The 27,098-nt window shown below is 36.0% G+C and overlaps 1 protein-coding gene across 4 annotated transcripts in view; it reads left to right on the top strand.

The window, feature by feature from the left end:
- LOC112054025 (A disintegrin and metalloproteinase with thrombospondin motifs 7) overlaps positions 1 to 27,098 on the top strand; it is a 152,548-nt gene that overhangs the window by 94,252 nt on the left and 31,198 nt on the right. For 3 of the 4 annotated variants that reach the window (XM_052886657.1, XM_052886658.1, XM_052886659.1), the window contains exons 4-8: positions 1,295 to 1,457; positions 8,835 to 9,407; positions 10,165 to 10,221; positions 10,561 to 10,737; positions 11,386 to 11,636. In XM_052886657.1, coding sequence (XP_052742617.1) covers positions 1,295 to 1,457; positions 8,835 to 9,407; positions 10,165 to 10,221; positions 10,561 to 10,737; positions 11,386 to 11,636 — 1,221 coding nt within the window. The remainder of the gene's footprint in view (positions 1 to 1,294; positions 1,458 to 8,834; positions 9,408 to 10,164; positions 10,222 to 10,560; positions 10,738 to 11,385; positions 11,637 to 27,098) is intronic. The other variant, XM_052886661.1, reaches the window with a different exon arrangement.

The raw sequence follows: 27,098 nt of genomic DNA, 5'->3' as shown, positions 1-27,098 counted from the left end.
GTCTATAACATTTAATGTACCTAATCATAAATGCACTTAACTTGCTCGATTTTTATATTTAAATAAACTAATGTACTCTCTCACAGTCGTTCCTTCATTACTGAAAATCGTGGTCCTGGTAAGATCCCAACCTCCTGCTGATTTAGCTATAAAAAATATAGTATACGCTAAAATAAAATATAGTCTTTTATGGAATAAGCAAACAATCGACATTTATTTAAAAAAAATCAATTTTTCGTTGCATTTTTCTAAAATAAATGTGTAAAATAAATAAATTAATTAAACAAATAAAAAAACCCGACTGCATAAAGTATAAAAAAAACTGAAAAGAAAAAAAACAAGCTCAGTCCAGAAGTGTAGAAAGCAATTAGAAAACAGTCGGGACCTTAGATATTGGATAGAATGATTTTCTTCTACATTATTTGATAGGTCCCGACTGTAAATTCACTTCACAAACCTGCTCGCACCTATAGTCATCCGCCTCGCGTATTTTGTATAGACAACTAATAAATAACGTTTTTTTAATTGTAGTTTTTTTTATACATGGACATGATATACCATTTTAGAATCCTCACAAAAAGCTCTTGAATTTGGTACCCATATTGCAATATTAGAAAAAATATTTTTTTTCTCCTCGAGTCTATAGCGTCTCATAGTCGTCTTGTTATTATTTTTTTAGTTTCACCTATCTAAGAACACTTAGGTTATTGAGACAAATCTAACGATATCCTAATTACGTAAATCCGTTCAGTGGTTTGGAAGATATGAGGTAATAAAGAATATTACATACATACATACATACATACATACATACATACAAACATACATACTAGATACGCGCGAAAAACATAACCCTTCTTGCAGTCGGGTAATAAGAGTGTGTATGCCTTTTTACATTTAATTTTTATATTTTTGAAAACCAAAGCAATTTTTTTCTCATTTGTTCGTTTAATGATTGGAACTCAGATAGACAAGTTCAGATAGACTATACGCTATTGCATGTCCAAAACTAATGTTCATTAAGTTTTAAAATTAAAATTTTGTTTGTTAGATTTCAGTTGCGAAAATTTAATATTTTTGCGTACTATATATTTCTTTAATAGTATATAGTACGCAGACACGAAATTTAGCACAATACTATGTATATAGTACGGTTGGCAATGTTAATCATCACTGCTGAACGAAGACCTTCTACAAGTGATTCCAAACACCATGTCATTGATACGCTCACATCCAACTCCTATCGTACACGTTTGCTAGTGTAGAGATATATATGAAGTTTCTTCTTCCCCAGGCCATCCGTAACATTCATCACGCCAGCGTTAGTGGTAGAGCGACACAGCGTGCGCGGGCGCACGCGCGAGCGGCCGCAGGAGTCGGCCACCGCTTGCCACTACACCGGGACGGTCAGGGGACAACCCGGCTCCGCGGTCGCTATCTCCGCCTGCGATGGCCTGGTAAGTGTTAATGCGGGTCTCGAAGGCCCAGATCTTCAACTGGCCCAGTCATCATCATTATCAACCCTTATTCGGCTCACTGAGCTTGAGTCTCCTCGAAGTCGAGTCCTCCTCGAGTCACCTCATATCCCAGTGGATATGACCTCGGTATGTGTGGCGACCCCGCACTAGTAAGCGCAGTGTTGGCCGACCCCCCACCAGGTTGACTGACGACATCGACCGAGTCGCAGGGATTCGCTGGATGCTGGCGGCTCAGTATCGTGATGTTTGGAAGTCCCTACAAAAAAAAGCCTATGACCTGCAGTGGACGTCCATTGGCTGATGTGATGTGTGATTTCAGTTGTGTACATTTTAAGAAATGAAATATAACGTGTCTCAAACGGTGAAGGAAAACATCGTGAGGGAACCTGCATAACAGAGAATCCGCATTGGGCCAGCCCTCTCATTCTGAGAGTAGAGTCGAGCTCAGCCGTGAGCCGAATATGGGCTGATAATGAACGAAGTACTCTGTCTGACATGATGTTATAGGAATAAAACATAATTAGGAAACCCAAAAGGATAGCAAAAAAACGAAAACCTCTAAATACTTAGGTATGAAAGCCAGCACAAAGTGGGATGCGCTAGGTATAGAATTATTACCTTCTTGAATTCCATAATTGAGTACAGTTTACTTATGATTGATTTGATCACCTGCATATTCAACTCCAAATAAAAGCGACTGAATAAAGTTTAAATTAATTGATTTTGTATACGCTGCAACGTATCAGGACATTATTCTTAGTAATCGAACAATCTGAATACCCTTCCATTATTCTTGCAAACATGCCAATTGGTACAAAAATACCAGCAAATCTAAACCGGCCCCACAGTTGTACTGATGCCTTCGTGCGTGCGGTCCGTGTAGGCAGAATTCTGAACACAAAATAAAAGCATCACATTTTATATTATCTACAACTTCGAATCGTTACTTTTATATTGACAGTTTTACAGATTATAAATAAACTAAGACGGATGAGCTTTTAGATTTAATATTGATACCAAACGAGTATAAGGCAGCCGTAATAATACAATGAATGGCTTAATAGGAATTTTTGTAATTGAGATGCTAAAAAAGTGTATTTTTTGCATTAACCGCCATAAAAGGCCGCTAACGGAATATTAAACATGTTTAATGATTTTAAGGCTCGTTTTAAAGGTATGTTTACGCTATATAAAGAGTTCCTGAGTCTTTTGCGTAAACGGTTATCAGATCGAGGAAATATTTGTATTGTTTTTGGGTATTGTAAAATTTTAATTAATACGGTAGTAGTAATATTTTTTTCGTTATTCTTATTATTCGTTTTACCAGAATATATAAAAACTTTAATTTAATATACAACATTATCTCTTTAATCAATATTTAGTTTTGGAATGCCAAATAATTCATCTTAACAATATTGTTTCTCAGTAGTAACCGCTGATTTAACCCTCATCTTCGACCCTATCAAATTTAACCTTCGCATAATAGAATTTTTGTAACATATATACGTCTTTGTCGTTTTTTAATACCTTTCAGTCGCGCGTTAAACGCAATCATGTTTTTTTGTTATTTTTTATGATTAAGAATTATGGACCTGTGGGTTGAAGCTTTTAATAATATTCATATTGCTTATGAATATCAATGCCAAGATTAAACTTATATTGGCTGGTTTTTTGTAATTCCTAATTATAGCTATTGAAGACTATCTATGATCATTTTTGTGAATGAACATTTTTGTAAGACAATATAAAAATACATCTTCACATCGTTATACTGCGTTTATATTCTAAGTTTTGCAACATAAGCCCGTTTAATTGATTTACGAGATAGCTGCGACGCCCACGGGATACGTTGGCGAAGTTATAATTAGTGTGAACCTATTTTGAATTTTATTAAGGGATATAATTAACTCATTCATCATAGTCACACTCACAATGACTATAAATTTTTAAATAAACGTCCAATACAGTATTATTTATTAGGTTTGAGTGGGCGCCCACCAGTTTCGTTCACCTGAACAGACGCTTTAGACTACAAAGCATTTTTCTCTACATCTGATAGCAATTGAATAAAAGTCTATACTAACATTTTCAACTCAAAGCAAGTTTAAAAAGACAGACAGACATTTTTTTATATCTACTCTCGTTTTATTTATATCTATGTCAATATAGATATGAAGATGCAAACTACAATATCGTCATCGTTATTAATTTTTTAATTGATTATGTTTTTAAGCCTCAATAGCTCAACGGTAAGAGCGGTCGGACTCATCACTGAAGGGTGGTGGTACCCACTCCTAGCACAGTCTTTCCCGACTAGTTGGAGGGGAATGGGAATATTGGTCATATTATAAAAAATATGGCGAATATTCTTTTAAAAAAAAAAAAAAAGTGATTAATTATGATTAATTATCTTTTTTATTATATTAATTATATTCAAACCTTCTCTAATCTGCTGCTGATAAAGCGATTAAAGTACTCTGTCTACCTATGTACAATAGATATACTTTAGTTGAAATCTTGGCCTTGATAATTTTCATTTAAAACATTTACATCATATAGTCACAGACAATGACAATTAAATTTTTCCAAGCAAAATCACAATTGCGTATCGTCATTAATATGTAGATAAGCTAAATCATAACATTCGGGACTTACAACTCGAGATTAGAGAATGATAAGTGTTGTGAATCGTTTATAGTAATTTAATTCAAATTTGTTTCAAGAAAAAAGAAACAAATTGCGATTACTCGTTGTTGGTATAATGTTCTTTATAATAAGAGGTTCGAAACCTGTTCACGTGATTCTTAAGAAGATAACGAATACTTAGTTACGACATAAATGTCTGGAAATAAAGGGTTACCGAAAAAAACAGAAAACGTTTATAGAAAATTAAATTCTTAATCGCAGACTTCACGGCTCCGAGAATGTTTGATCGTTATCAACATTCAAATGAACCTGACGACCGGATTTATACTTTTATTCTTACTTAGCTCACTTTCATGGTAAAAGAAGCTTCAAATTTTATTGTATTAAAGAGTACTTAAATACATTTAACCGAATACGTGGGTAGTGTTTACAGAGTCAGAGCTAATAGGAAGATAGATAGGTAGATACTTTTGGTCTTAGGTTATGTACCCGAGTACTCTTACAAATTGTTTTTGTTGTTTGAATATGGTGCTTCATTCATACACTTTTGGGGAGCATCTACACTTAATTTCGATCAAATCGATCATCCTTGCTTCTTCCATTCTTATCAATACTTTCATACTGGTTTGTATATTTTAGTACGTATAACCTGTCTTTTATTCAGAATGTCCTAGATTTGTCTACAATTTCTATTCATCCTTGTCTCATAAAACCCTTTTGTTAATTTTCTTTCATTCATCTCTACGTGCCCAATCATATACCTTTTTCGATTTTATCCACTGTCTTTTATACTTACAGTACTACTTATATATACTGACCATTTTGAGGCTCAGACAGTCACTTAAAGAGAATTTTTAACTGACTTCAAAAAAAGAAGGAAGTTTCTCAATTCGACCGTATCCTACTAATATTATAAACGCGAAAGATTGTATGGATGTTACAACATACATCCAATGTTTGGATGTTTGGATGTTTGTTACTTTTAACGCTGCTACTATTCAATCGATTTGGCTAAAATTTAGAATGGAAATGGATTTTACTCTGGATTAACACATAGGCTACTTTTTATCCCGAAAAAATCCATGGTTTCCCGAGATTTGCGAAAACTGATGATTTTAATGATATGAATGTTTGTTACTCTTTCACGCCTCGAGTACTTAACCGAATTAGCTAAAATTTTGTATTGAGATATATTATAGCATGGATTAACACATAAGCTACTTTTTATCCCGGAAAAATCCATGGTTCCCGAGGGATTTGTGAAAAACTAAATTCTAAGCGGACGAAGTCGCAGGCGTCCGCTAGTATACAATATTTTCTTAATTGATTATGGAATTATTTTTTTTAATATTTTCTTATTCTGATGTACGTATATGAGAGCGAATTTTCTGATTCAAATTGTTCGTAATTACCGAAGCGCCCTGACAAGTGCTATAACGTCTTTCATACACTTCAACGCCACTTGACCGGGCCACATCAACGCTCTCGAGTGTTTTTGTTTTATATCAATTATCAACACTCACTTCTACTGTAAATATTGTATAGAATTCGATTCGCCGTATTAAGGCCATTTGTATATGTTTTATTGTTTTGGGTTAGCTTGTAGATTTTTTATATTTTAACATTTATTGGAATAAACTATTTTAGTATCAAAGCCTCAATTTCTGTAGTTACGATTATGTAGCCGGAACTTGGCTTCAATCCTTATTCATCCTTACTCATTATCTTGAATTATTCGTTAAAACTACTTTAGTTTTTAAAAGGTAAAATACCTTTATTAAGCAATAGTACCTTTATTAAAATAAGTACATACCTTTAACAGTCCCTTATTATTAGTCAATATTAAAAAAGTGACAAGTAATTAAATAAAATAAGAGAGATTAATTTAGGTTGATTGTTAGTTATTGAAACTGTGTGCATCAAAAATTTAACTTATTCTGAATTTATTTAAAAGGGTAATAATTTATATTTTAAAACGATATAGGTAATAATTTATATTTTAAAACGATAGTTCTAGCTAACTATCATTTTATTATAAAAATGATTCATAATTATATCCCAACATTTTAAATACATAAGAGGTAATAAATTATTTTAACCAAGTCATAATTATTCCTGTTATCATTTCACAGAAAAGAATAGTTAGAAGTAAAATTTAAATAAAACCCACATTTAATTTATATTTTAGGAAATACGCTGAATATTAAAACACGCTTAATATGCGCGGTTTGAATAACTCGGATTAGGTTTTTTTTAAGCATAACACCTATTATTATTAATACCATGAGGCTACTAATTTGGTATCTTAATATTGGTATGTAATTGTTATACATATCATAGTTAATTAGGTAATTGTATTAAATTTAATAACATTAATATTACTAATCAATCCATTATACCATAAGCCCATGAAATATTCAAGAAATAGGTTCATATAGGTACATCTAGCCGAGCCGTGATAGCCCAGTGGATATGACCTCTGCCTCCGATTCTGGAGGGTGTTGGTTCGAATCCGGTCCGGGGCATGCACCTCCAACTTTTCAGTTGTGTGCATTTTAGGAAATTAAATATTACGTGTCTCAAACGGTGAAGGAAAACATCATGAGGAAACCTGCATACCAGAGAATTTTCTCAATTCTCGTTGTGTGTGAAGTCTGCCAATCCACTGGACTAATTGGCCTAACCCCTCTCATTCTGAGAGGAGACTCGAGCTCAGCGGTGAGCCTAATATGGATTGATAATGATGATGATGATAGGTATATCTAAAGCCTAAACTAACGAACTCACTCGTTATACACCTTTCATAAAAACAATGACTATTATTATGTAGATTATGATTAAGCATATCGTAGGCATGTTAGACACGTTCTACCGTATTAAAAACCATTGAAAGAGCTAGGTACCTATAGCTTGTAATTGACTTTCGCGGCCTTCCATCGCAAGGCCGGCGACATGCAGGCTGGGCCGACGGTCTCCGGTCGCTCAACTTAATAACAACGTAGATGAGGGCAGTAGATTGTTCCAACATGCAATTTCACATACGAGCGACCGTGCTAATCCTAAAACTGGTTACTCAATAGGATTAGCGGACGCCCGCAATTCCGTTCGCGTGATATTTTTGTTACGAATGCCTCGGAAACCAAAATTTTCGAAATAAAAAATTGAGAATGTTCTGCTCCAAAGTCCAATTTAACTTTATACCAAATTTCATCCAAAAAGATACAGTGGTTTAGCCGTGAAGGTGAACTGACAGACACCTACTTTCCGTCAGTTGCATGCACTTCGTAGATGCAGTAATGCTTTGTCTACCTCAAAGAGTCAATATAAACCCAAGGGTAATTTTACATTTTGATCAATTGTACGTATATTGCCTAACCTAGTTAAAACCCTTCTACACGCTAGTAATAGTATGGATTTGATATTGTAATATCGTAAAATAATTGGGTTATTCTATCACTGTAACATCAAGCGAGCGAGCGAGCTGATGTTAAGTGATTATTACCACTAATGTACACTAGCAAACCAAGAGGTCTTGGGTAATTAAGACAAGATGAAAAAAACAATATCGGAATTGCTTGCTCTATTACAGGAATAAGATTAGACGTAAAAGTACTCGGGTAGATCTCTTGTAGATTCAACGCACAAAGGAGAAAAATCTTTTCATAAATCATTTACAATTCACCAACAAACGGAACACGGAACAAACGGAACGGAACTTCACAAACGGATTGACATTAGAAGCAGATCGGTATCACAATTCACAAATCTCATTCACTCTGAATGCGCGGGCACTCCTACATTATTTTCATAATATTAAATTCTTGATTACAATCTTCGAAAGGTATCTAGTTTGTTTTCTATTTGCTGCTTATCAAATATAAATCATACGGCAATCATGCGATCACCGAGGTAAGAGTTATCATCCGGATGAAATAGTTTCTATTAGATTTGCGCAAAACCGCGTCGGCCTCTTTATCAATCAATTTATCTGACGTTACGGGCAAACAGCCGCGAGATTTGTTGACCTACTGGCTGCGAACCGGTTTGACACTTAACAGAGGATTCACAGTTTAGTGTTACGTTAGAAACTTTTGATTTTGTATACACTTACCCATTCAAAATAATTTCAGAATGGACTTATTTTAAGCACAAGTACTCGTACAATACTTGCATTTAAGACTATATAAAACAAGTAATTTGTTGTTAATTGACATTAGTGATAGCCCAGTGGATATGAGCTCTGTCTCCGATTCCGGAGGGTGTGTGAGTTGTGTGCATTTTAAGAAATTACATATCATGTGTCTCAAACGGTGAAGGAAACACATCGTGAGGAAACCTGCATACCAGGAAATTTTCTTAATTCTCTGCGTGTGTGAAGTCTGCCAATCCGCATTGGACCAGCCTGGTGGACTAATGGCCTAACCCCTCTCATTCTGAGAGGAGACTCGAGCTCAGCAGTGAGCCGAATATGGGTTGATAACGACAGATAACGACAACTGTATTAATATCTTGACTGAACTGGTAGCTGAAATAAAGCACATACTATTTAAAAGGGACATTTTCTGAGAGAATCTTTGGGTTCCTGAACATTATTTTTTTTAAATATAGGAGACATCATGCCAGGTAGTCAAGTCATTATTTACTCGTCTATAGATTGATTAATAGATATTTACATACTATTTTTTATTAAGAATAACATTTCCTTTATAGGCAGGTCAACTTCGAACGGAGCATGGCGAATATTGGATAGAGCCCTCAAAACACAAACCCACCGATGGATCACCAGGTCATCCACATATTATATTTAAGAGATCTGCCGTCGATAAAGTAAAGGCATTCCATAGAAGAAAAAGAGAAGTAGAACATGGGAGGAGCAACTCTTATACAAATTTAAGTAGCAATAATAACGAAAATAAAATGAAACAAAACTATAGAAGAGCCCAGAAAGAAATTAAAGATCGAAGACGACGTAAATTTTTAGAAGGTAGACGAAGACGACTAGAGGCTCTGAGGAATGATCCAGCAGCTTATAGGAGACATAAAAAGAGACTGCGAATGGAAGGAAGAAGATTGCAACCGTCGTCGGCATCGGCATCCTCATCAAGAAGTGTCTCTGTAGAAAATAGTAAATCGCTAGAACAGGGAGCGAAGGTTAAAAGTCGTCCGCATCACAAGCGAAAAAGAATTCAAAAGAATTGCGCTACCAAACAACCGTCTTACCAATGGAAAGAGAGAAATTTCAAAACGGAATCCGAAGATTCTAAAAAGGATCGAAATAATAAGGTAACTTTACAATATTACAATAAGTTTGATGATCTTTAAGACAACAATTATTTTATATCTTAAAGTGTTTAAGATTTGTTTGAGCAAAAGACAATATCCAATAAACATTCTGTATCATTAGTTGAGGAGCCAATAAAGCTAAATAGGTTGCGGGAACCTATTAGATTTGGTAGACTACATAATAAGAAAAATGTTATAATGTTTCCGTTCGCGGAAATCGCGGAAAATTGCGAATTACTAAACAACGTAAATTCTCTTAATTTTCGCTCGAATAAGATTTTCGAAATTCATACTTTTAGCTAGTAATTAGTACCTTACCGTAATTTGACGCGCTTATTGAGTATTTTTGACTACCTCTTTTTAATTTGGATGCCTAAAATCTCCTATACTAACAGCTAACACTTGTTGGAGGTACTCAACAACATACAATCTTTCCTTAATGGCCTCCGTTGCGCAGGGGTGTGTGCGGTGGATTTACAAGACGGAGATCTTGCATCCGATCTCCGCTGGGCCGATTGAGGTTTTCTTAATTGATCTAGGTCTGGGTGGTGTGAATCTTCGGCCGTGGCTAGTCACCAGCCTCCCGGCAAAGACGTACAAGTGACTTAGCGTACCGGTACGATGTCAAAGTCAAAGTCAAAGTCAAAATTCATTTATTTCAAATAGGCTTAGTTTACAAGCTCTTTCGAAACATCAGGTAATAATATTAAACTTAAGATAATGGTGATAATAATTATTCGAAAACTTAAAATTAAAGGTACAAGGGTTCCAAACGCGCCTTGGTCCGAGAAGAGCCCACAACAAACTCAGCCAGGTTTATCCTTTTTTAGTTTATCACCATTTAACAATAGGTATATAAGTAGACTGTCATGTAATACATTTCATTTCCAAGCAATTTTGTCGTGTACGTAATCATTGACACTATAATACGACTTTTCTATAAGCTTACGTTTAATAAAAACTGTCGTGTAGAAACCAAAAGGGGTCTGGATTCTTATCCTACTCCTAACAAGTTATCCAGCTTCCATCTTAGATTGTATCATCACTTACATCAAGGGATATTGTAGTCAAGGGCTAGCTTGTAGAGAATAAGAAAAATCCCCCATTGGACTCCCATACTATATAGTTTAGTGACGTAGTAATCGTGTTTCAGAAAAGCAACCGAAGTCAAGACAAGCAACAGAACAGACATAACGATCCATTGAAACGTGCACAACGCTCGGTCAGTAAACCGCGACACGTTGAAGTATTACTTGTCGCCGATAAGTCTATGACCGAGTTCCACAAACAAGGCGAATTGGAAAAGTATCTACTCACGATTATGAACATTGTAAGTATCAACACAATACATTCATATCGTTTATCAACATTGATAATACATTGTGTAATCGAATAATCGCAAACCTTATCTTGTACTCAATCAAGTAGTCAGTTTTGGCTTACAAGTGCTACTAAAAACATCTAAACACATGTCTAACCTGACTATAAAGAAAAACCTGGAATAAGGGCGCCTTATTTATTTTTTAGCAGTATGTGCACTCGTAGTTAGCATACTAGAGTCAGATTTTAGTTCCTTTATTTACGTCAACAAAGCGGATTTTTTTAATTTAGAATGAATACAATAAGGAACTTAAGCTAATTTATCAAAAATTTGCGAAATTATTATATACTCGCAGCTTATTGGATTTAGATATTATATGTATACTCTTATTAATCTAATCACGAAATCTCTACCGCTTTAACGTAGAAAAACGAAATTTGGAAGGCAGGTAATTCTTATATTTTACATATAAGGTACAATTTATGTCGTTGTTATAGACAGTAGACATCAACTAAAAATACATTTACGACAGGGCCGGATTATAGAGGTCTAATGGCGGACGAAGAATTGATAAGATTGCGTCGTCACTTAACATCAGACGAGATCGCTATCTTGTAATTGAATAAAAAGAAATTAAATATCGCTCTATATTTTTAGGTATCTTCACTGTACATGGATCCGTCGATAGGAAATTATATAAAGGTTGTCGTGGTGAAAATTGTACTCGTAGAAGAATATCGCGCAGCACCTGATTTGAACATTACGACGAATGCAGATGACACGCTGTCATCGTTTTGTCGCTGGCAACATCAGCTCAACCCTCAGAATGACAAAGATCCCCATCACCACGACGTGGCCATACTGGTCACGAGAGAGGACATCTGCAGCCAACACGACACTCCTTGTAGGTATGATATTGATTTTTTTTTATTACTTTCATTAACTCATTGTAGCCTAATCAGTTAATCACACGAAAAAACTTTTTTACTAATCTTCCTCAAAAACACTGTCATATTACTACTCCACAAACAAGCATTTTAGCCTCTAGGGGCTAAATAAATTTTGTTTTTTTTTTTTAATTTTTGTGTGCTACGATAAAAAAACGTTGGGTAGTAGTACATAATTGGAACGAAATGCAGCATTCTTGTCTGTGGAATGCGTAATTTTTTTTTATTTGATTTTTATTGAGATGCGAGCTGCGTTTGCAAAAAGAATTTCAACATTGAATACTGTACTGAAATATTTTATTTTCTCGCAATCGTAGTGAAAAGTAGATTTATATATAGCGGCCCTCACCTCGGCTCGTGACCTAAAACCATATACCTCGTATATAATCGGTTTTTAACCCCTTTAACAATCTACTATTAGGTATGTCTTTGAAACATGATCAATACTCTTTTCTCTCTAATTAAACGAAACGCCTGAGTTTGGATCGGACACTACAATAGTCCAGTAGCGATTGACCACAAGGGTCCATGCATTATTTGTAATGCATTTTGGATTTGGCTGTGACGTCTGTGCATTACATTGCATACATTTGCCAATGTCATACTTAACACTCAACGTGTTAAAACTATATCCAGCAGCTCCCTGTAATCCTTCATCATCAGTCGAAGTCGATCAACAGTGTGTTTTTCAGCAGTGGTACCCAACGTCCATGGACTCTCCGTAAACCTAACCGTTAACACTTCAGCTTTGCGACTAGCTAAGTACTTTTAAACAATAATATTTAATAAATTATAATATTACAACATATGAATAGATTCATGTTTTCCAGGTTAACGTACTTGTAACACTTAATTGGTATTTATTTAGCGTTCAATGTTTATCACTATTAATAGAAACGTAAGCACGTCCATTGACAAGTAAACTCGTATGCTTATTCTACTAAATGTTGACTTAAACATTATTCTATATAGATAGCCTACAAATAATCGCTGTAGCTACACGATAATTACTGCTGGGATATTCACTAACTTTGGTATATATAAACTACCTAATATAATTGACATCAAATTTATTCCAAGCGCATTTTTCGTATTCTGTTAAGTCCATATAATTGTATTTTTGTGTGCAATAAAGTATTTCTTCTTCTTCTTCTTCCATTGTTAACAAATATCACAGTGTCAACTGGCCAATATCCATTTCATACTCCAAGATATCCACGAAGGTTTGTCAGTTAACCACCATCAACCTATATTCGACTCACTGCTGAGCTCGAGTCTCCTCTCAGAATGAGAGGGGTTAGGCCAATAGTCCACCACGCTGCCCCAATGCGGATTAGCAGACTTCACATACGCAGAGAATGAAGAAAATTCTCTAGTATGCAGATTTCTCGTGCTCAATAGTCAACCGACTATGGTTTGTTAATGATGATGAAGTTAGTGATTTTTTTTTTTCTTTTTTTTTCTGGGAGGAAAAAATCCCTTCAGACTTCTGCCGGAAGGTAGGTCACTCCGATCCGACTTGCACGGACTAAAATAACCTCCCCAACTCCTCGATCAGCACGGAACCGCCTAGCTTCGTGCTGACCGATCAGGTATCGTTTCTCATACTCTCCCTTCTCCTGCCTTTCTCTTGCTTGTCTCCGTACCATTATTTTGCGGAGCATGTTCGCGTATTTGTTCCACACGTCTTCGCTCGCTAACATGCGAGCAACAAGTGTTTGCGCACTCAACTCTTCCACTCCCTTGGTCTATGCTCTGAAATCCGCACATCCCAGGCATTCAAATAAAGCGTGTCTTGGACTATCCTTCTCTCCGCAGAAATCCTTCTCCAAGTTAGTGAATAGGACGTAGTTACCGGTTACAGATCTATCCATCAGCCGCGGCAGCCACAGCGCGATTACTGTCAAAGTACACCGATGTTCAGAGAGGATGCATTAATCTTTGCTTTAACGATAAGTGGGTGGACGGACACTTTATTTTAATACCAAACAAATAGAATAGATTGAGTGGTAGTCATTTTAAAAGCATTATAGTAAATTGTTTGCTTAGAACAGCTTTTTTAAATCATATTTTAGAAGTTTTTTTATTCAATAACGAGTTAGCTTGATATAGAAATGGACTTACTTGGAATACAAGTTTATTCTGCCCATACCTCTGACGATTATACGCAGCATCGCGAAATCGCTTGGTTATGTCTTTGCTTGTAGGATAGTCACTAGCAAAGACCAAACTTGAGCAAATTAAAAAAAAAACTGCGTCAAATAAGTCGCAAAATGTTACTATACAAAACGATTCTTTCAATAACACTAAGATAATATATGTATTAGGAAAAGCTAAAGATACTACTATAATTGATATTAGCAATATTTTTTGCAATCTCGAGACAAGGTCAATGGCAGGAGCGCGCGTCTGGCGAGTCAATAGAGTGGTGGTGAGTAACTCGCGCCGAAATAGAACACTTTCAGATGTTGCGCTTGCGAGCCTCATCACCTGGAGCCGCCTTCATATGGCAACTTATCTTACAATACCGAATCATCCTAAACAAAATATTATAATTACGTATAGCCGTGATAGCCCATAGTTAGCGACCAACGCTAACTATGGGCCTCATAAGAAGGCTCAGAGTCACACAGCGGGCGATGGAACGAGCTATGTTAGGAGTATCTCTGCGTGATCGAATCAGAAATGAGGAGATCCGCAGAAGAACCAAAGACACCGACATAGCTCAACGAGTTGCGAAGCTAAAGTGGCAATGGGCAGGGCACATAGTTCGAAGAGCCAATGGACGTTGGGGTCCCAAAGTGCTGGATTGGCGACCCCGCACTGGTAAGCGCAGTGTTGGCCGACCCCCAGGTGGACTGACAACATCAAGCGAGTCGCAGGGTCGTTTTAGTTGTGTGCATTTTATGAAATTAAATATCACCTGTCTCAAACGGTGAAGGAAAAACATCGTGAGGAAACCTGCATATCAGATAATTTTCTTAAATCTCTGCGTGTGTGAAGTCTGCCAATCCGCATTGGGCCAGCGTGGTGGACTATTGGCCTAACCCCTATCATTCTGAGAGGAGACTCGATCTCAGCAGTGAGCCAAATATGGGTTTATAATGATGATGTATACCTATCTACTGGATGCTCGGGAGATTGGGATTTCCCATAACTTCTAGGTGTTGACGAGTCCACTTATAGGACCCGAACTGCATAATTAATATTTTTTTTATGTTTTCATACAAAGTAATTCAAATAATTCCGACTATCCATGTAACACACGCTATTATCTAACCTTGCATTTTAAAATACGTAAAACTTGGCTACGTCATAATTATAAGGATGCGTATAAGGGACACAAATATTATTTACCTCTAAAATATTAATTTTAAGAGATGATGACAGTTTTCTTTTAAATTGTATATAAATTAGGAGAATGCTAATAGTAAAGCAACTCTGTAAAAGTAACAGGGTATCTGCGATTATTACATTCGGAGCTACAAGGATTTAAAGGTCAGATTTTTAATAGATGTTGAAATTTTATAATCTTATTTAATTTGCAAACATCCAGACAATCTTTGTTTTTTACATATTAATTAGTTAATATTGACCTTATTTACCCGAATATCTCATAAAAATCAATATATTCAGACTTAGTCATCATCCCAATTTCCTTTTATCTCTTTGACCTCAATATTCATCCAACTTGAACCCAGTTACCATCGAATAAGCTAACTACTATCAGACTTGAAATGGTATTACAAGTAAAAGCAGACATCGTAGTTGGACAAAACTACTTAATTTACCTTTAACAATAATATGATCATTATTCTAATAGGTTCCTTATTAGGGAGTAGTGGCATAAATGGAAAGCTTGGACATTGAACTTTAGAAACATAGAGCAAAGGTAATATAATTTCTTCTTTGTCTATGATATTTATTAAATACTTATCGTGAATGATACACACTCTATTTTAGTAGTTAAACATATTGGTGGGATAGAAATCTTTATATCATAATAAAAAATGATACCCTCATTACGTTTACTTCTACTTAAAGACGCTGGTCTCCCTGTCTTGAGCGAATACGACAAGAGTCCGCTCCTAACGCAGTCTTTTCCGACTACTTGAAGGGGAAGGGAAATATTGGTCAGAATTCAAAAATATGGCAAATTAATATTTTTCAAAGCATTTTAGGATCTTTTTTTTATTTTCTCCGAATCACTAATAGTCTAAGATCCGGCATTAGAAATGTATACCCTCATCTGTTATTTAATAATGATAAGAAATATATGATAGACTAGCGGACGCCCGCGACTTCGTCCGCGTAAAAATTGATGTAAACTTCTCTACCTCTACCTTACCCTGCTCGTAAACCTACCCAACCCTACCCTACCCTACCCTACCCCTACCTTACTCCTACCCTACCGCTAACGCTATCCCTTCCCTCCCCCCACCTTACCCTACCCTAACCCTACCCGTAACCTATCCATACCCTATCCTATCCTACCCCTAATCTACCCCTACCCTACCCCTACCTTACTCCTACCCTACCACTAACCCTAACCCTTCTCTACCCCTACCTTATCCCTACCCTAACCCTACCCTACCCGTATCCTACCTCTACCCTACCCGTACCCTACCCCTACCCTACCCGTACCCTACCCCCACCCTACCCTACCCTATACGTTCCATATCCTTCCCCTACCTCTACCTTGCCCCTACCCTACACTACCCCTACCTTATCCGTACCCTACCCTACCCTACCCTACACTTTCCCTAAATTACCCCTACCCTACCTCTATCCTACCCCTTCCCTACCCTCAGCAAAATTGGTCCAGCCTTTTGTGCGTGGTGCTATGACCAAAAGACTATAATTTCCCAAGCGACTTCTATGCTAATACTATAAAGAGGTAAAGTTTGTGTGGTTGTCGGTGGTAATCTCTGGATCTACTGGACCGATTTGGAAAATTCTTTTACCAATAGAAAGCTACATTATTTGCGAGTGTCATAGGCTATGTTTGGTCCTCATATTCATACGGGAACGGGAACCACGTAATTGAAACCGCGGGGCGTCATATAGCGGCATTTCTGCGACTTTCAGAAATTTTGTATTATCTCCGAAACTATATAACTAATTAACATACTGTAACTCTTATCTCTATAATATCCTTGTGATTATTAAATCATTTATTTTGATAAGGATTTAAGTTAGTTGTGTAAATAATGACGTAAACCTTAGTTTAAAATTTAAATAATTTATTAAAGTACTAAAGGTACTATATCTGCTAAAATATAAAAGATTGATATATGGTGTCGCGGACTTTTTTGTAGAACTTTTAAAGGTTCAAAAAGCCTCCATACATTTATTTCAGTTATACGCAATGGTTGAGGCAGCGCATGCGAATAAGTAAGTTTTTCGGTCTGACCTGTAAGAGGAAACCCGCGATATCTCAGTAGTTATATATGATAGAAATATAAAATATAGCCTATAGCACTCCCCGATAACGTAGCATTCTACTGGTGAAAGAATTTTTAAAATCGATCCAGTAGTTCCGAAGATTACCCCATTTCAAAAAATTGTTACAAACTTACAAACTTACAAACTTTACCTCTTTATAATATTAGTATAGATAATATTCACAATGACATTGCTGTCTGTCTGCCTGTCTGTATGTTTGTTATAAAAAACAAAAACTACTCGACGGTTTTTAATGAAACTTGGCGAAATTTTTCTTCATACTGATGTGCAGGTTATAGTATACTTTTCATCACGCTACAATCAATAGGAGCAAAGCAGTGAAGGGATGTGGATTCCAATGTGTGGAAAACGGGAGAAGTTACTCCATTTTTACAGCGATACTATGTAAGGGCCGGAGGTCTGAGGGCGGACGAAGTCGCAGGCGTCCGCTAGTATAAAATAAACGTAAGATGAAAATGAAAAGCAAGAAATGTAAAGATGTTAGATATTTTACAAAACGTAAAGTTATAATTATGTTAATCACGTCCACGTGGTATTGATAGCCGTTTTGGAATAAAAATAAACGATCTCTCTTTTCATTTGAAGAGCCAATTATCCACGGTGTCATTTAGGATTTTTTGCGCCGATTTGACATGGCCCCAGGGCAAGTCTGAATGACGTTTTGACAATGTACTAAACAAATTTTGAAGAGACGGCTCAGACGTTTGATTCTTGATATCATAAATTTTATACAGATTTTATTGCCATTCATGGTTGTGCCACTGGACGTTTAACTACCTAACTTACGAATTTGTTAGCACACGTCACGTAATTTCAGTGTAGATTTTTGGTCTGCGTCATAGGCATAGATTTGCTTTTTTGAAAAGAAAATAAACCCAATTAGGCCTATTTGCTTATGTACATCGTTACTCTAAATAGATCCTGATCCCGGTCATTCTCACATCTAATAATGATCGTCGCAGAGTCAAAATAATACATGCATGGTAGATCACTCCTGTAAAGAGAGAGGATTGACCCTGTAGTGGTTGATAATGATGATAAACTTATAACTTACAATAATTATAACCGAGTTCGTCCATTAAATAATTCAACGGTAATGTATTTCACATCATTACCAAAATATTCATTCAAGTACGCAAGACTCCATTAATATGTGGTGCCTATTATATTTTTTTGCTTATATTTGCAAATGGCTAACAACTGGTCGCGGTCAGCGGTCACTTCAAAGTGCCGACATTAAGGCCAAGGATGGCGGCTATATACAAAATGGGCATTCACAATTTTAACAAAAGCCTATAAGCATATAGCGTTACATAATTACAAGCGATTTTCGTTCAGGCTAGGGTTGCTAACATTTTTTCAGAAAAATGTGTATTTTTTTCAGATAATACTTAAATAAAATATAGTATTTTATGGAATAAGCAAAAGTCGACATTTATTTTTACTCATACACACACTGGTTGGTTTGGTGTTTTTACATATATAATTTTAAAAAAAAGCAATTTTTTTAATTAGTTTTTATAGAACTAAACAAGTTCGAATAGGCTAGACGCTATTGCATTTGTCAAAAACTAATTTTCATGAAGTTTAAAATGATTTTTTTTTTGTTAGATTTCAGTGTTGAAAACATAGTATTTTTGCGTAATATATATTTTTTCAACAGTATATAGTACGCTGATCCGAAATATAGTACAATACTATTTATTAAAGTACGGTTGGCAACCCTAGTTCAGGCCGAATGTTGCGTGTTACACAACGCCCGCCCATTACCAACATACCTGTTCAAACACTTCAACGGGATGAGTAACAGAAGATATACTTAGCCGCGTAATTATTTATAGTAAATTACAAATGTTTTCTACACACAAAGTATTTAAAACTCACCTAGATGCAGTTAACGCGGTGTTTCAACAAAACACTCCGGTAGCACTAGAGCGGCGGTTGATGCAAAACAGACGTAACATATATTTAGCAGCTATCCATTTCCTATCCGACAACGCGCTTATTTATTTGAAATCGAATTGAAGGTTGTGATAAAAAATACGTACAAATTTATCTTGTTTTTTTATCTCAGCGAACGTAGGCTCGCCGTAAATCAATGCGGAGGTATGATTCCTACACAGGACATGTTTTCTACCGAAACCAGTGTATAATTAATGCAATGAGGAAGCCCATTGCGTTCGGAAAACGGTACAAACGAGTAGTCGAACGTTCGTGGAAGGCGGCAATCAAAAGACAATGAGACTGGTGATAACGGTGTCGGGCCCCAGGCGGGTTCCAGAATCTCAATGATGTACGTGCATTGAAATTGCCGAATTGTACAAAAATGACACATGTCAAAATTTAAACATTCTTACATCTTCACAATGCAAACAAAATTAATGCCATTGCCAATGCCGATCGTCTTTCCATTTAAGTTGAGATGCGAGTTTTATGTTAACTGTATTCAAGTGCTTCATTTTACATTAATATAATTTTAACGTCATCGCAATGCCAAAAAATTCATTTCACCGCGGCTAGTTGACTCGAAGGGCTGGCTCATTTTTTGCGCAATGGATCAGCCTGGCTGTCCAGCGCGGAAATGCAGCCAGTATTCTCACCACCATTCCACGTGGGCATGATTTGTATAGTTATTAGGATAAGTTCCGTATTGTAGGTATTCTTTCTCAATAAAAAATAAATAACATTATGAATGATAATAATTTACACAGGTGTATTTAATGTAATATACTCGCAGTAGGTATATTTTTTTAACTATTATAGATACGCACCCAATAAACAGATGGGTGAAGATTTCTAATTCGGATCTCAGACTATTTGCTCCGTTCTTCAGAAACTGAAGTTTTATGGTCCTTCTTTATTTAAATATTTGGATTTGTTAATGTTAAGGTATTTCCGCGATTCACCTTCACCTTAAAATAATATTATTACCTTATTTACAAATGATCGGAGCAGCGACGCGGACGCGCGCGCCGCCGCGCAGTCTGCGTGTCGCTCGCCCACTTATCTCACCTCTGCCTTATGCCGCATCCACACTATGCTAGTAACACTGCCGCTCGCGCTGCTTAGATGCTACCCTGTCTTGTGTATCTATTTAAATAAATAGATATTATAAATGACCTGCCAAGTGCGAGTCAGACTCGCGCACGTAGGGTTCCGTACCATTTATCTATGAAAACAGCAAAAAAACACATTGTATGTGAGTCATCTTAAATATTTATTATTTTTTAGTATAATTATTGTTATAGAGGCAAAAGATATACAATATCAGCTGTAAAAATTTCAACTGTCTAACTATTACGGTTCGTTAGTAAGACGGTGACAGACGGACAGCGGAGTCTTAGTAATGGTACCCTATTACATTTTTGATGGGTTGGAATCCCAACAATGCCCTCTTTTTCTTTTTTAAGACCTTTCACGTCTAGTGGTGCATAGGGCCGAAACTATTATGGGTCGGCCTGCATAATTTAGCGCAGTACAGACCCAGAATTTTATATGACAACATAATACATGTTTGTTTCTATGACAACATAATACATTCACTTTCAAATTTGAATAAGACACGTTATCGGCGAAAAGTTCGTCGACGTTTCTATGACAACATAAAACATTAACATTCATATTTGAATAAGACTGTGGATTGCTTCCAAGTAGCCTTTGGCCTGTCATGTCTTTACTTGCCTCGTCTAGGATACCACTTGAAGGTCTCCTGTCTTCGGGCCAATCCAATTCCATTTTCTGCGTTTTACTGTACAATAATAGAGGGTTCCCGAGGGTCCAGAGTTCACTATTGGAAACACACACACTGCTCTACTCTCGCTCCAAACTGACAAAATAGGGATCGGTGGGCAGGACGAGCGGTAAGAATAGCGGCAGGACGATAACGTTGCCACACTACATCTCTGCTTACTTACCTCGCTACTTACCGCGCCACTCGTATAGTTTGTGGCAGACCTATTACGTTCGCACTTCACAAACCTTTTATATAAGCCTGCGGTCGTATTCAATTCAGATTGCAATTTAATTCACATTATTATCATAGCAGATTGTATGTTACCCAATACGTTGGTTTTCAATTCAAATTATTACAAAGTGGTATTAATTAAACTAAATGAGATTTTATGTGTGAATAACATTCGGATGGACATTTTGTTACATATTTATAAGAATATTATAGCATTTTATTGGTTATTTGTAAAAATTCAATTTACATTACAAAATAAGAAATTTTAAGTGAGAATAAACTTGACGTTTTGAAAGAGCTTTTGTATCGAAACTATACCTACTTGAAAGAATTTAGATCATTTGAGAATCTGTAGGAAATGTAGCATAAATACCTTACAAACTTTAAAGTGTTTTTTATTTCACTTTAATTGATTATGAAACACGGCGAAAACTCACGTGATATTAGGGCGAAGTATGCCCGACTAGTTTCGAACCCAAACGGGGCCCTTAGTCATGAGCTAATTCTTGCAACGCGGCATGATCCAAACTGGTTTGACCAAACTCAGTTTAGTATGCCCAACTAGTTTCGAACCCATACGGGGCCCTTAGCCATGAGCTGGTTCCTGCAAACTGGAACTGAGTCTCCAAACTTAGTTTGGATCGTGCCGCGTTGCAAGAACTATCTCATGACTAACAGCCAATTTCTTCATCAAAGCTAAAGTAACAGTAAAAGTAGTAAGTAGTAAAGAAGACTTTATTTTTCAGTGAATAAGACCGTCACTTTGGATTAATGACGTTACTTTGACTGTTACTTGCGATGAGGAAACTTTCCGTAAGGGTATGGGTTCTAAACTAGTTCGACGGCCTCCGTGGCGCAGTTTTATGCGCGGTGGATTTACAAGACGGAGGTCCTGGGTTCGATCCCCGGCTGGGCAGATTGAGATTTTCTTAATTTGTCCAGGTCTGGCTGGTGGGAGGCTTCGGCCGTGGCTAGTTACCACCCTACCGGCAAAGACGTACCGCCAAGCGATTTAGCGTTCCGGTACGATGCCGTGTAGATACCGAAAGGGGTGTGGATTTTCATCCTCCTCCGAACAAGTTAGCCCGCTTCCATCTTAGACCACATCATCACTTACCATCAGGTGAGATTGTAGTCAAGGGCTAACTTGTAAAGAATAAAAAAAAATAATAAAAAAAGTTCGTTTCACTCTTGAAAGTTTGCCGCGATTCACGATAATAGTACGTATTATGAACGTCATACAGGCGACTGTCACCGTCACTGCTATCTGAAAAACACTTTAGCTGTTTCCTGTTTGCATAAGCACAAAATAACGACAAAGCTCCAGTAGTATTAATTAAAGTAAAAAGTTTCGAGCGGTATGTTTATTAGATGTATTTTTAAAGAAGCGAACTTTAAAAAACTAAAATCGATAAATATCGCCTTTATCTCGAGGAAATTGAAAGAGGTGCCCGCTCGCGTGTATCAAAGGCAGGTAATATATTGTTCACGGCTATGTTATCTGATTTTAGGTGCAAAAATAATTGCGTCCGGTGCAATATTCTTTGTTACAAAGAACCAAAGAGTATAAGTATAGTGTGAACATTATTTAACCCCTTGACAGCAGCGTTATAGGTCCAAACCAAAGTAACATTTTACTCCGCAACTATACTCAGAGGCACAATTATCCGCCAACTTTAGTATGACGCGAGTATATTAAGGTGGGCGGATAATAGTCATCATTATCAACCCATATTCGGCTCACTGCTGAGCTCGAGTCCCCTCTCAGAATGAGAGGGGTTAGGTTAGGTCTATAGTCCAATGCCAATTAGGCCAGCGGCCCAATTGGCAGACGTCACACACGCAGAGAATTAAGAAAATTCTCTGATATGCAGGTTTCCTCACGATGTTTTCCTTCTCCGTTTGAGACACGTGATATTTAATTTCTTAAAATACACACAACTGAAAAGTTGGAGGCATGCCCCGAACTGTCAGGTCATATCCACTGGGCTATTACCGCTTGTGGATAATTGTGCCTCTGATTATATTTAGTCGCTTAAATTGTAAATCGATTGGGAGAGAGCATATTAGGTAGGTACATCCGGACGTGAGGAAAAAATGCCTAGTATTTCATAGATCGACCCTGGATTCGAACCCAGAACCTCGTGTTCCTAACTGTTATCACTGTACCATCGAGGCACAGGAAAACATATTTACTATTTAGTCTTGTCATATAAATGCATTAACTTAATGTGCAATCAAGTATAAAAAAGTTCTATACGATAATGATATACACATATGTTGATCTGCTACCATATTATGCATTTATTTAATTTTTTACCTTGAATTGTTAATACATGTTTCCTGGAAGGTTTAAAGTTAATATTGCTCTGATGTGTGTTTCTAGTAGTTGTATAATCTTCAAGCAAAAAAAAATAGAAATAGAATTAAAATAAAAAAAAAAAAAAAAAAAATAGTTTATTTCAGTAACATCAATCGAATAACAAATAATTAAAGGCTAGAGTCTTCTTTTAAGAGTTGTACACTTTTAAGAGCTGTGTGTGACAGAAGGCTCCGCTCTTCCATAACAAGCCGTAATGAGACATATTTAAAATTAATCATAGTGGGTAGGTATAAATAAAACTAAAAACAACAAAAATAGTCAACGTTTCAATAAAAATAATTTTGTAATGACTTAGAATCACTTTAGAATACCTGAGTCCATAGGTAATGGACTTTCTTTCTGCTCTAAACGTTCGCCGGTGTACAAAAACGCCGAAGTAAATTGAAGCTGTATTATTTGTTTTTGTATTATTTTTTTCTGTTACCAACAAACTTTCTGCTGTGTTTATTGTTGTAATCATACTATATGTATGGAATTGCGATGGAGTTCTAGGAGTACTGCGGTTTTAGGTACTATCTATCTATTTTATTAGGTTACTAGCAGACCTCGCGGTTTCACAGGTGTTAATCCCATTTCCGTGGGAGTACGGAGATAAAATATAGCCTATGTTACGCCCTGACAATGTAGCTTTCTATTGGTGAAAGAATTTTTCGAATTGGTTTAGTAGTTTTTGAGTTTATTCATTACTTACACAAATATATTACCTCTTTATAAAATTTGTGTAGGTTTTTTTTGTTTATAAAACATCAGCATACTTCTTGATAACTCAACAATCTCGACTCTTTTTCTGACTTCTCGACTTTTTTTTAATTTAGAAATTAATCAATACAGGACATCTGTAGGGTCTGCTAGTATTTATCAAATAAGCATGCACAACAAGTATTAGCAATAAAACTGCTTTGTTGCGAGTTTATATTATTCAAGTTTTTATTTCCCTTCCATACAAATTGCACATTTGTGGCGCTACGAATATCTAATTTCTGCATACAATACTTTATGCAACTTACTCATACATAGCGGGCCCTTTGTTTTTTTTTTTGTCTTTTTCCGTGCGGAAAACGGTTCTTTACAACAATAAAAACAAAGCAATATATTGACCCAAACCAGCTATCATGCTTATGAAGTAACGCAAGATATCGTTTTCTGAAATTATTAATGCGACGTCACATCTTTCGATTTACAAATATAATACAAACACGGGTATGAGTGTGTTGATGTGAAAATAAATAAATTATATATAAAATGTCATCGTATGTAAATATTATAGGCACTTATGTAGGGACTGTGCATTATATGGACGTAAGTACTTCATGTTTAATTTAAATCACTACAAGTTTTTTAAGCAGAAGTATTTAATATTTATATTATTTGTTTATTAATAAACACATTATATCAGTCACTATTCAGTGCGTCTATGAAGAGAAAGACTTGATATTTCCCTTCGTGTATGAAGTACTTACACAATCAGTGTATGAATTTGTTGATGTGAAAATAATTTTGAATGATTCGAAAACAATTATTATACAGCTTAGAGATCCCATGTAAATACAGGCATAACACTCGTACTTACGTAGGTACATCATGTTTATTTTAAATTAATACAAGATTTTTAACCTGAAGTATTTAATATTTATATAATTTGAAGATTAATAAACGCAAGATTTAACCTTCAGTGCAGCTATGAAGAGAAAGACGTGATGTTTTACTCCATAGACACATGATAAACAGACAGTGTATAAATGGGTTGATGTGAAAATAATTTACATAGAGATCGTATGTAAATATAAGTACCTACAGAGTACACTAGTACTTACGTACTTCATGTTTAATTTAAATCATTACAAGCTTTTTAATCAGAAGTATATTTATATTACTTGCTTATGAATAAACGCAAGATGTAACCTTCAGTGCATTTATGAAAGGGAAGACGTGATGTTTTACTCCATAGACACATGATAAACAAACAGTATATGAATGGGTTGATGTGAAAATAATTGTAAATATTTTGTTGTGAAAACAATTTACATAGAGATCGTATGTAAATATAAGTACCTGCAGAGAGCAGTACACTTGTACTTACGTACTTCATGTATAATTTAAATAATTACAAGTTTTTTTATCAAAAGTATATTTATATTACTTGCTTATGAATAAACGCAAGATGTAACCTTCAGTACAGCTATGAAGGGGAAGACGTGATGTTTTACTCCATAGACACATGATAAACAAACAGTGTATGAATGAGTTGATGTGAAAATAATTGTAAATATTTTGATGTGAAAACAATTTACATAGAGATCGTATGTAAATGTAAGTACCTGCAGAGAGCAGTACACTCGTACTTACATACTTCATGTTTAATTTAAATCACTACAAGTTTTTTAAGCAGAAGTATTTATGCGGCGCGCGTGCTAAGTGTGCCGGTACACCAGACGGTTGTCAAAATACACGCTCTCAATATTTCAATGGGTCGCGCTCGAAACTGGAATTCCTTTGGAATACGCCGCGCGTCGTCGCCGAAGTGTGGAATAAAATTTACTTAGTCGGCACCTTTACATAGGATTATGCACTGTGTACTCTACACCCATGGTGTTAAGTAGGTATCGGACTAATATCATAAAACAGCGGACGCCCGCGACTTCGACCGCGTGGAATTCAGTTTCTCACAAATCGTAAGAAGTTTAATTAATTTCAAAACACACTAGTAATTTTTATTCAGACTCAAACCTTAATTGACGACGACATAAAACGTAGTCTTAAATCAAAATGTTAAATCATTAAAGCGTAATTATTGTGATTGCATCTCGAATATTACGTTTGATTGCTTCTACATTGCACTGGCAAATTACGCGTGTCTAAATATGAAGGTGAGTGCCTTAAATAATAGCTATTGACATATACATCTACGAGTACGTCTAGGTATATCATAATAATAATAATAATAATAGCCTTTATTAAACAATCACAAATATCTTAAAATTATTTACAAAATTTATTTGATTGACACCGGCGTGTTGAGATTGTCGTGCTTTACAGCATAGGCCTCCCCTAGAGCCCGCCACACTGATCGGTTATTTGCTTGTCTATTCCAAGTGACACCTGCTATTTTTCTGACATCGTCCTCCCATCTACGACGCTGTCTTCCTCTGTTTCTTTTCTGGTGCCTTGGGCACCAAGCTGTTATGTCTCTTGACCATTTATCCTTCTCACTTCCATTTCAATGCAGTAGGTATATCATACATATTACTATAGCTTGGTAACTTCGTTCGTAACACTTACGAACGTTCGTAACAATTTAATCAGTTCAGGGTGTAATTTCTTTAAAAAATAATAACCTCATTGAAGCGCCTATTAAATTCATAAACAATATTATAAACCCGTCTGGTAGATCCATAGATAAGTATGTTCAAACAAACATCAAAATATTCTATTCAGGTTTAATATAGCATTTGCTAAGTATATACCTAGCTTTCAAATCACACCTCAATATAATAGACATCAACGCGTGTCCATTATTCATTACGTTACATTTCTAGTGACGGGTTGTTACAACAATAATATTCCTACCACAACTTATAAGGAGAACTGAAATATATTAAGCTGTTCCCTT

The sequence above is a fragment of the Bicyclus anynana genome, chromosome 17 (assembly GCF_947172395.1).
Source record: "Bicyclus anynana chromosome 17, ilBicAnyn1.1, whole genome shotgun sequence".
Taxonomy (NCBI): domain Eukaryota; kingdom Metazoa; phylum Arthropoda; class Insecta; order Lepidoptera; family Nymphalidae; genus Bicyclus; species Bicyclus anynana.
This window is presented reverse-complemented; position numbering and strand designations above follow the sequence as displayed.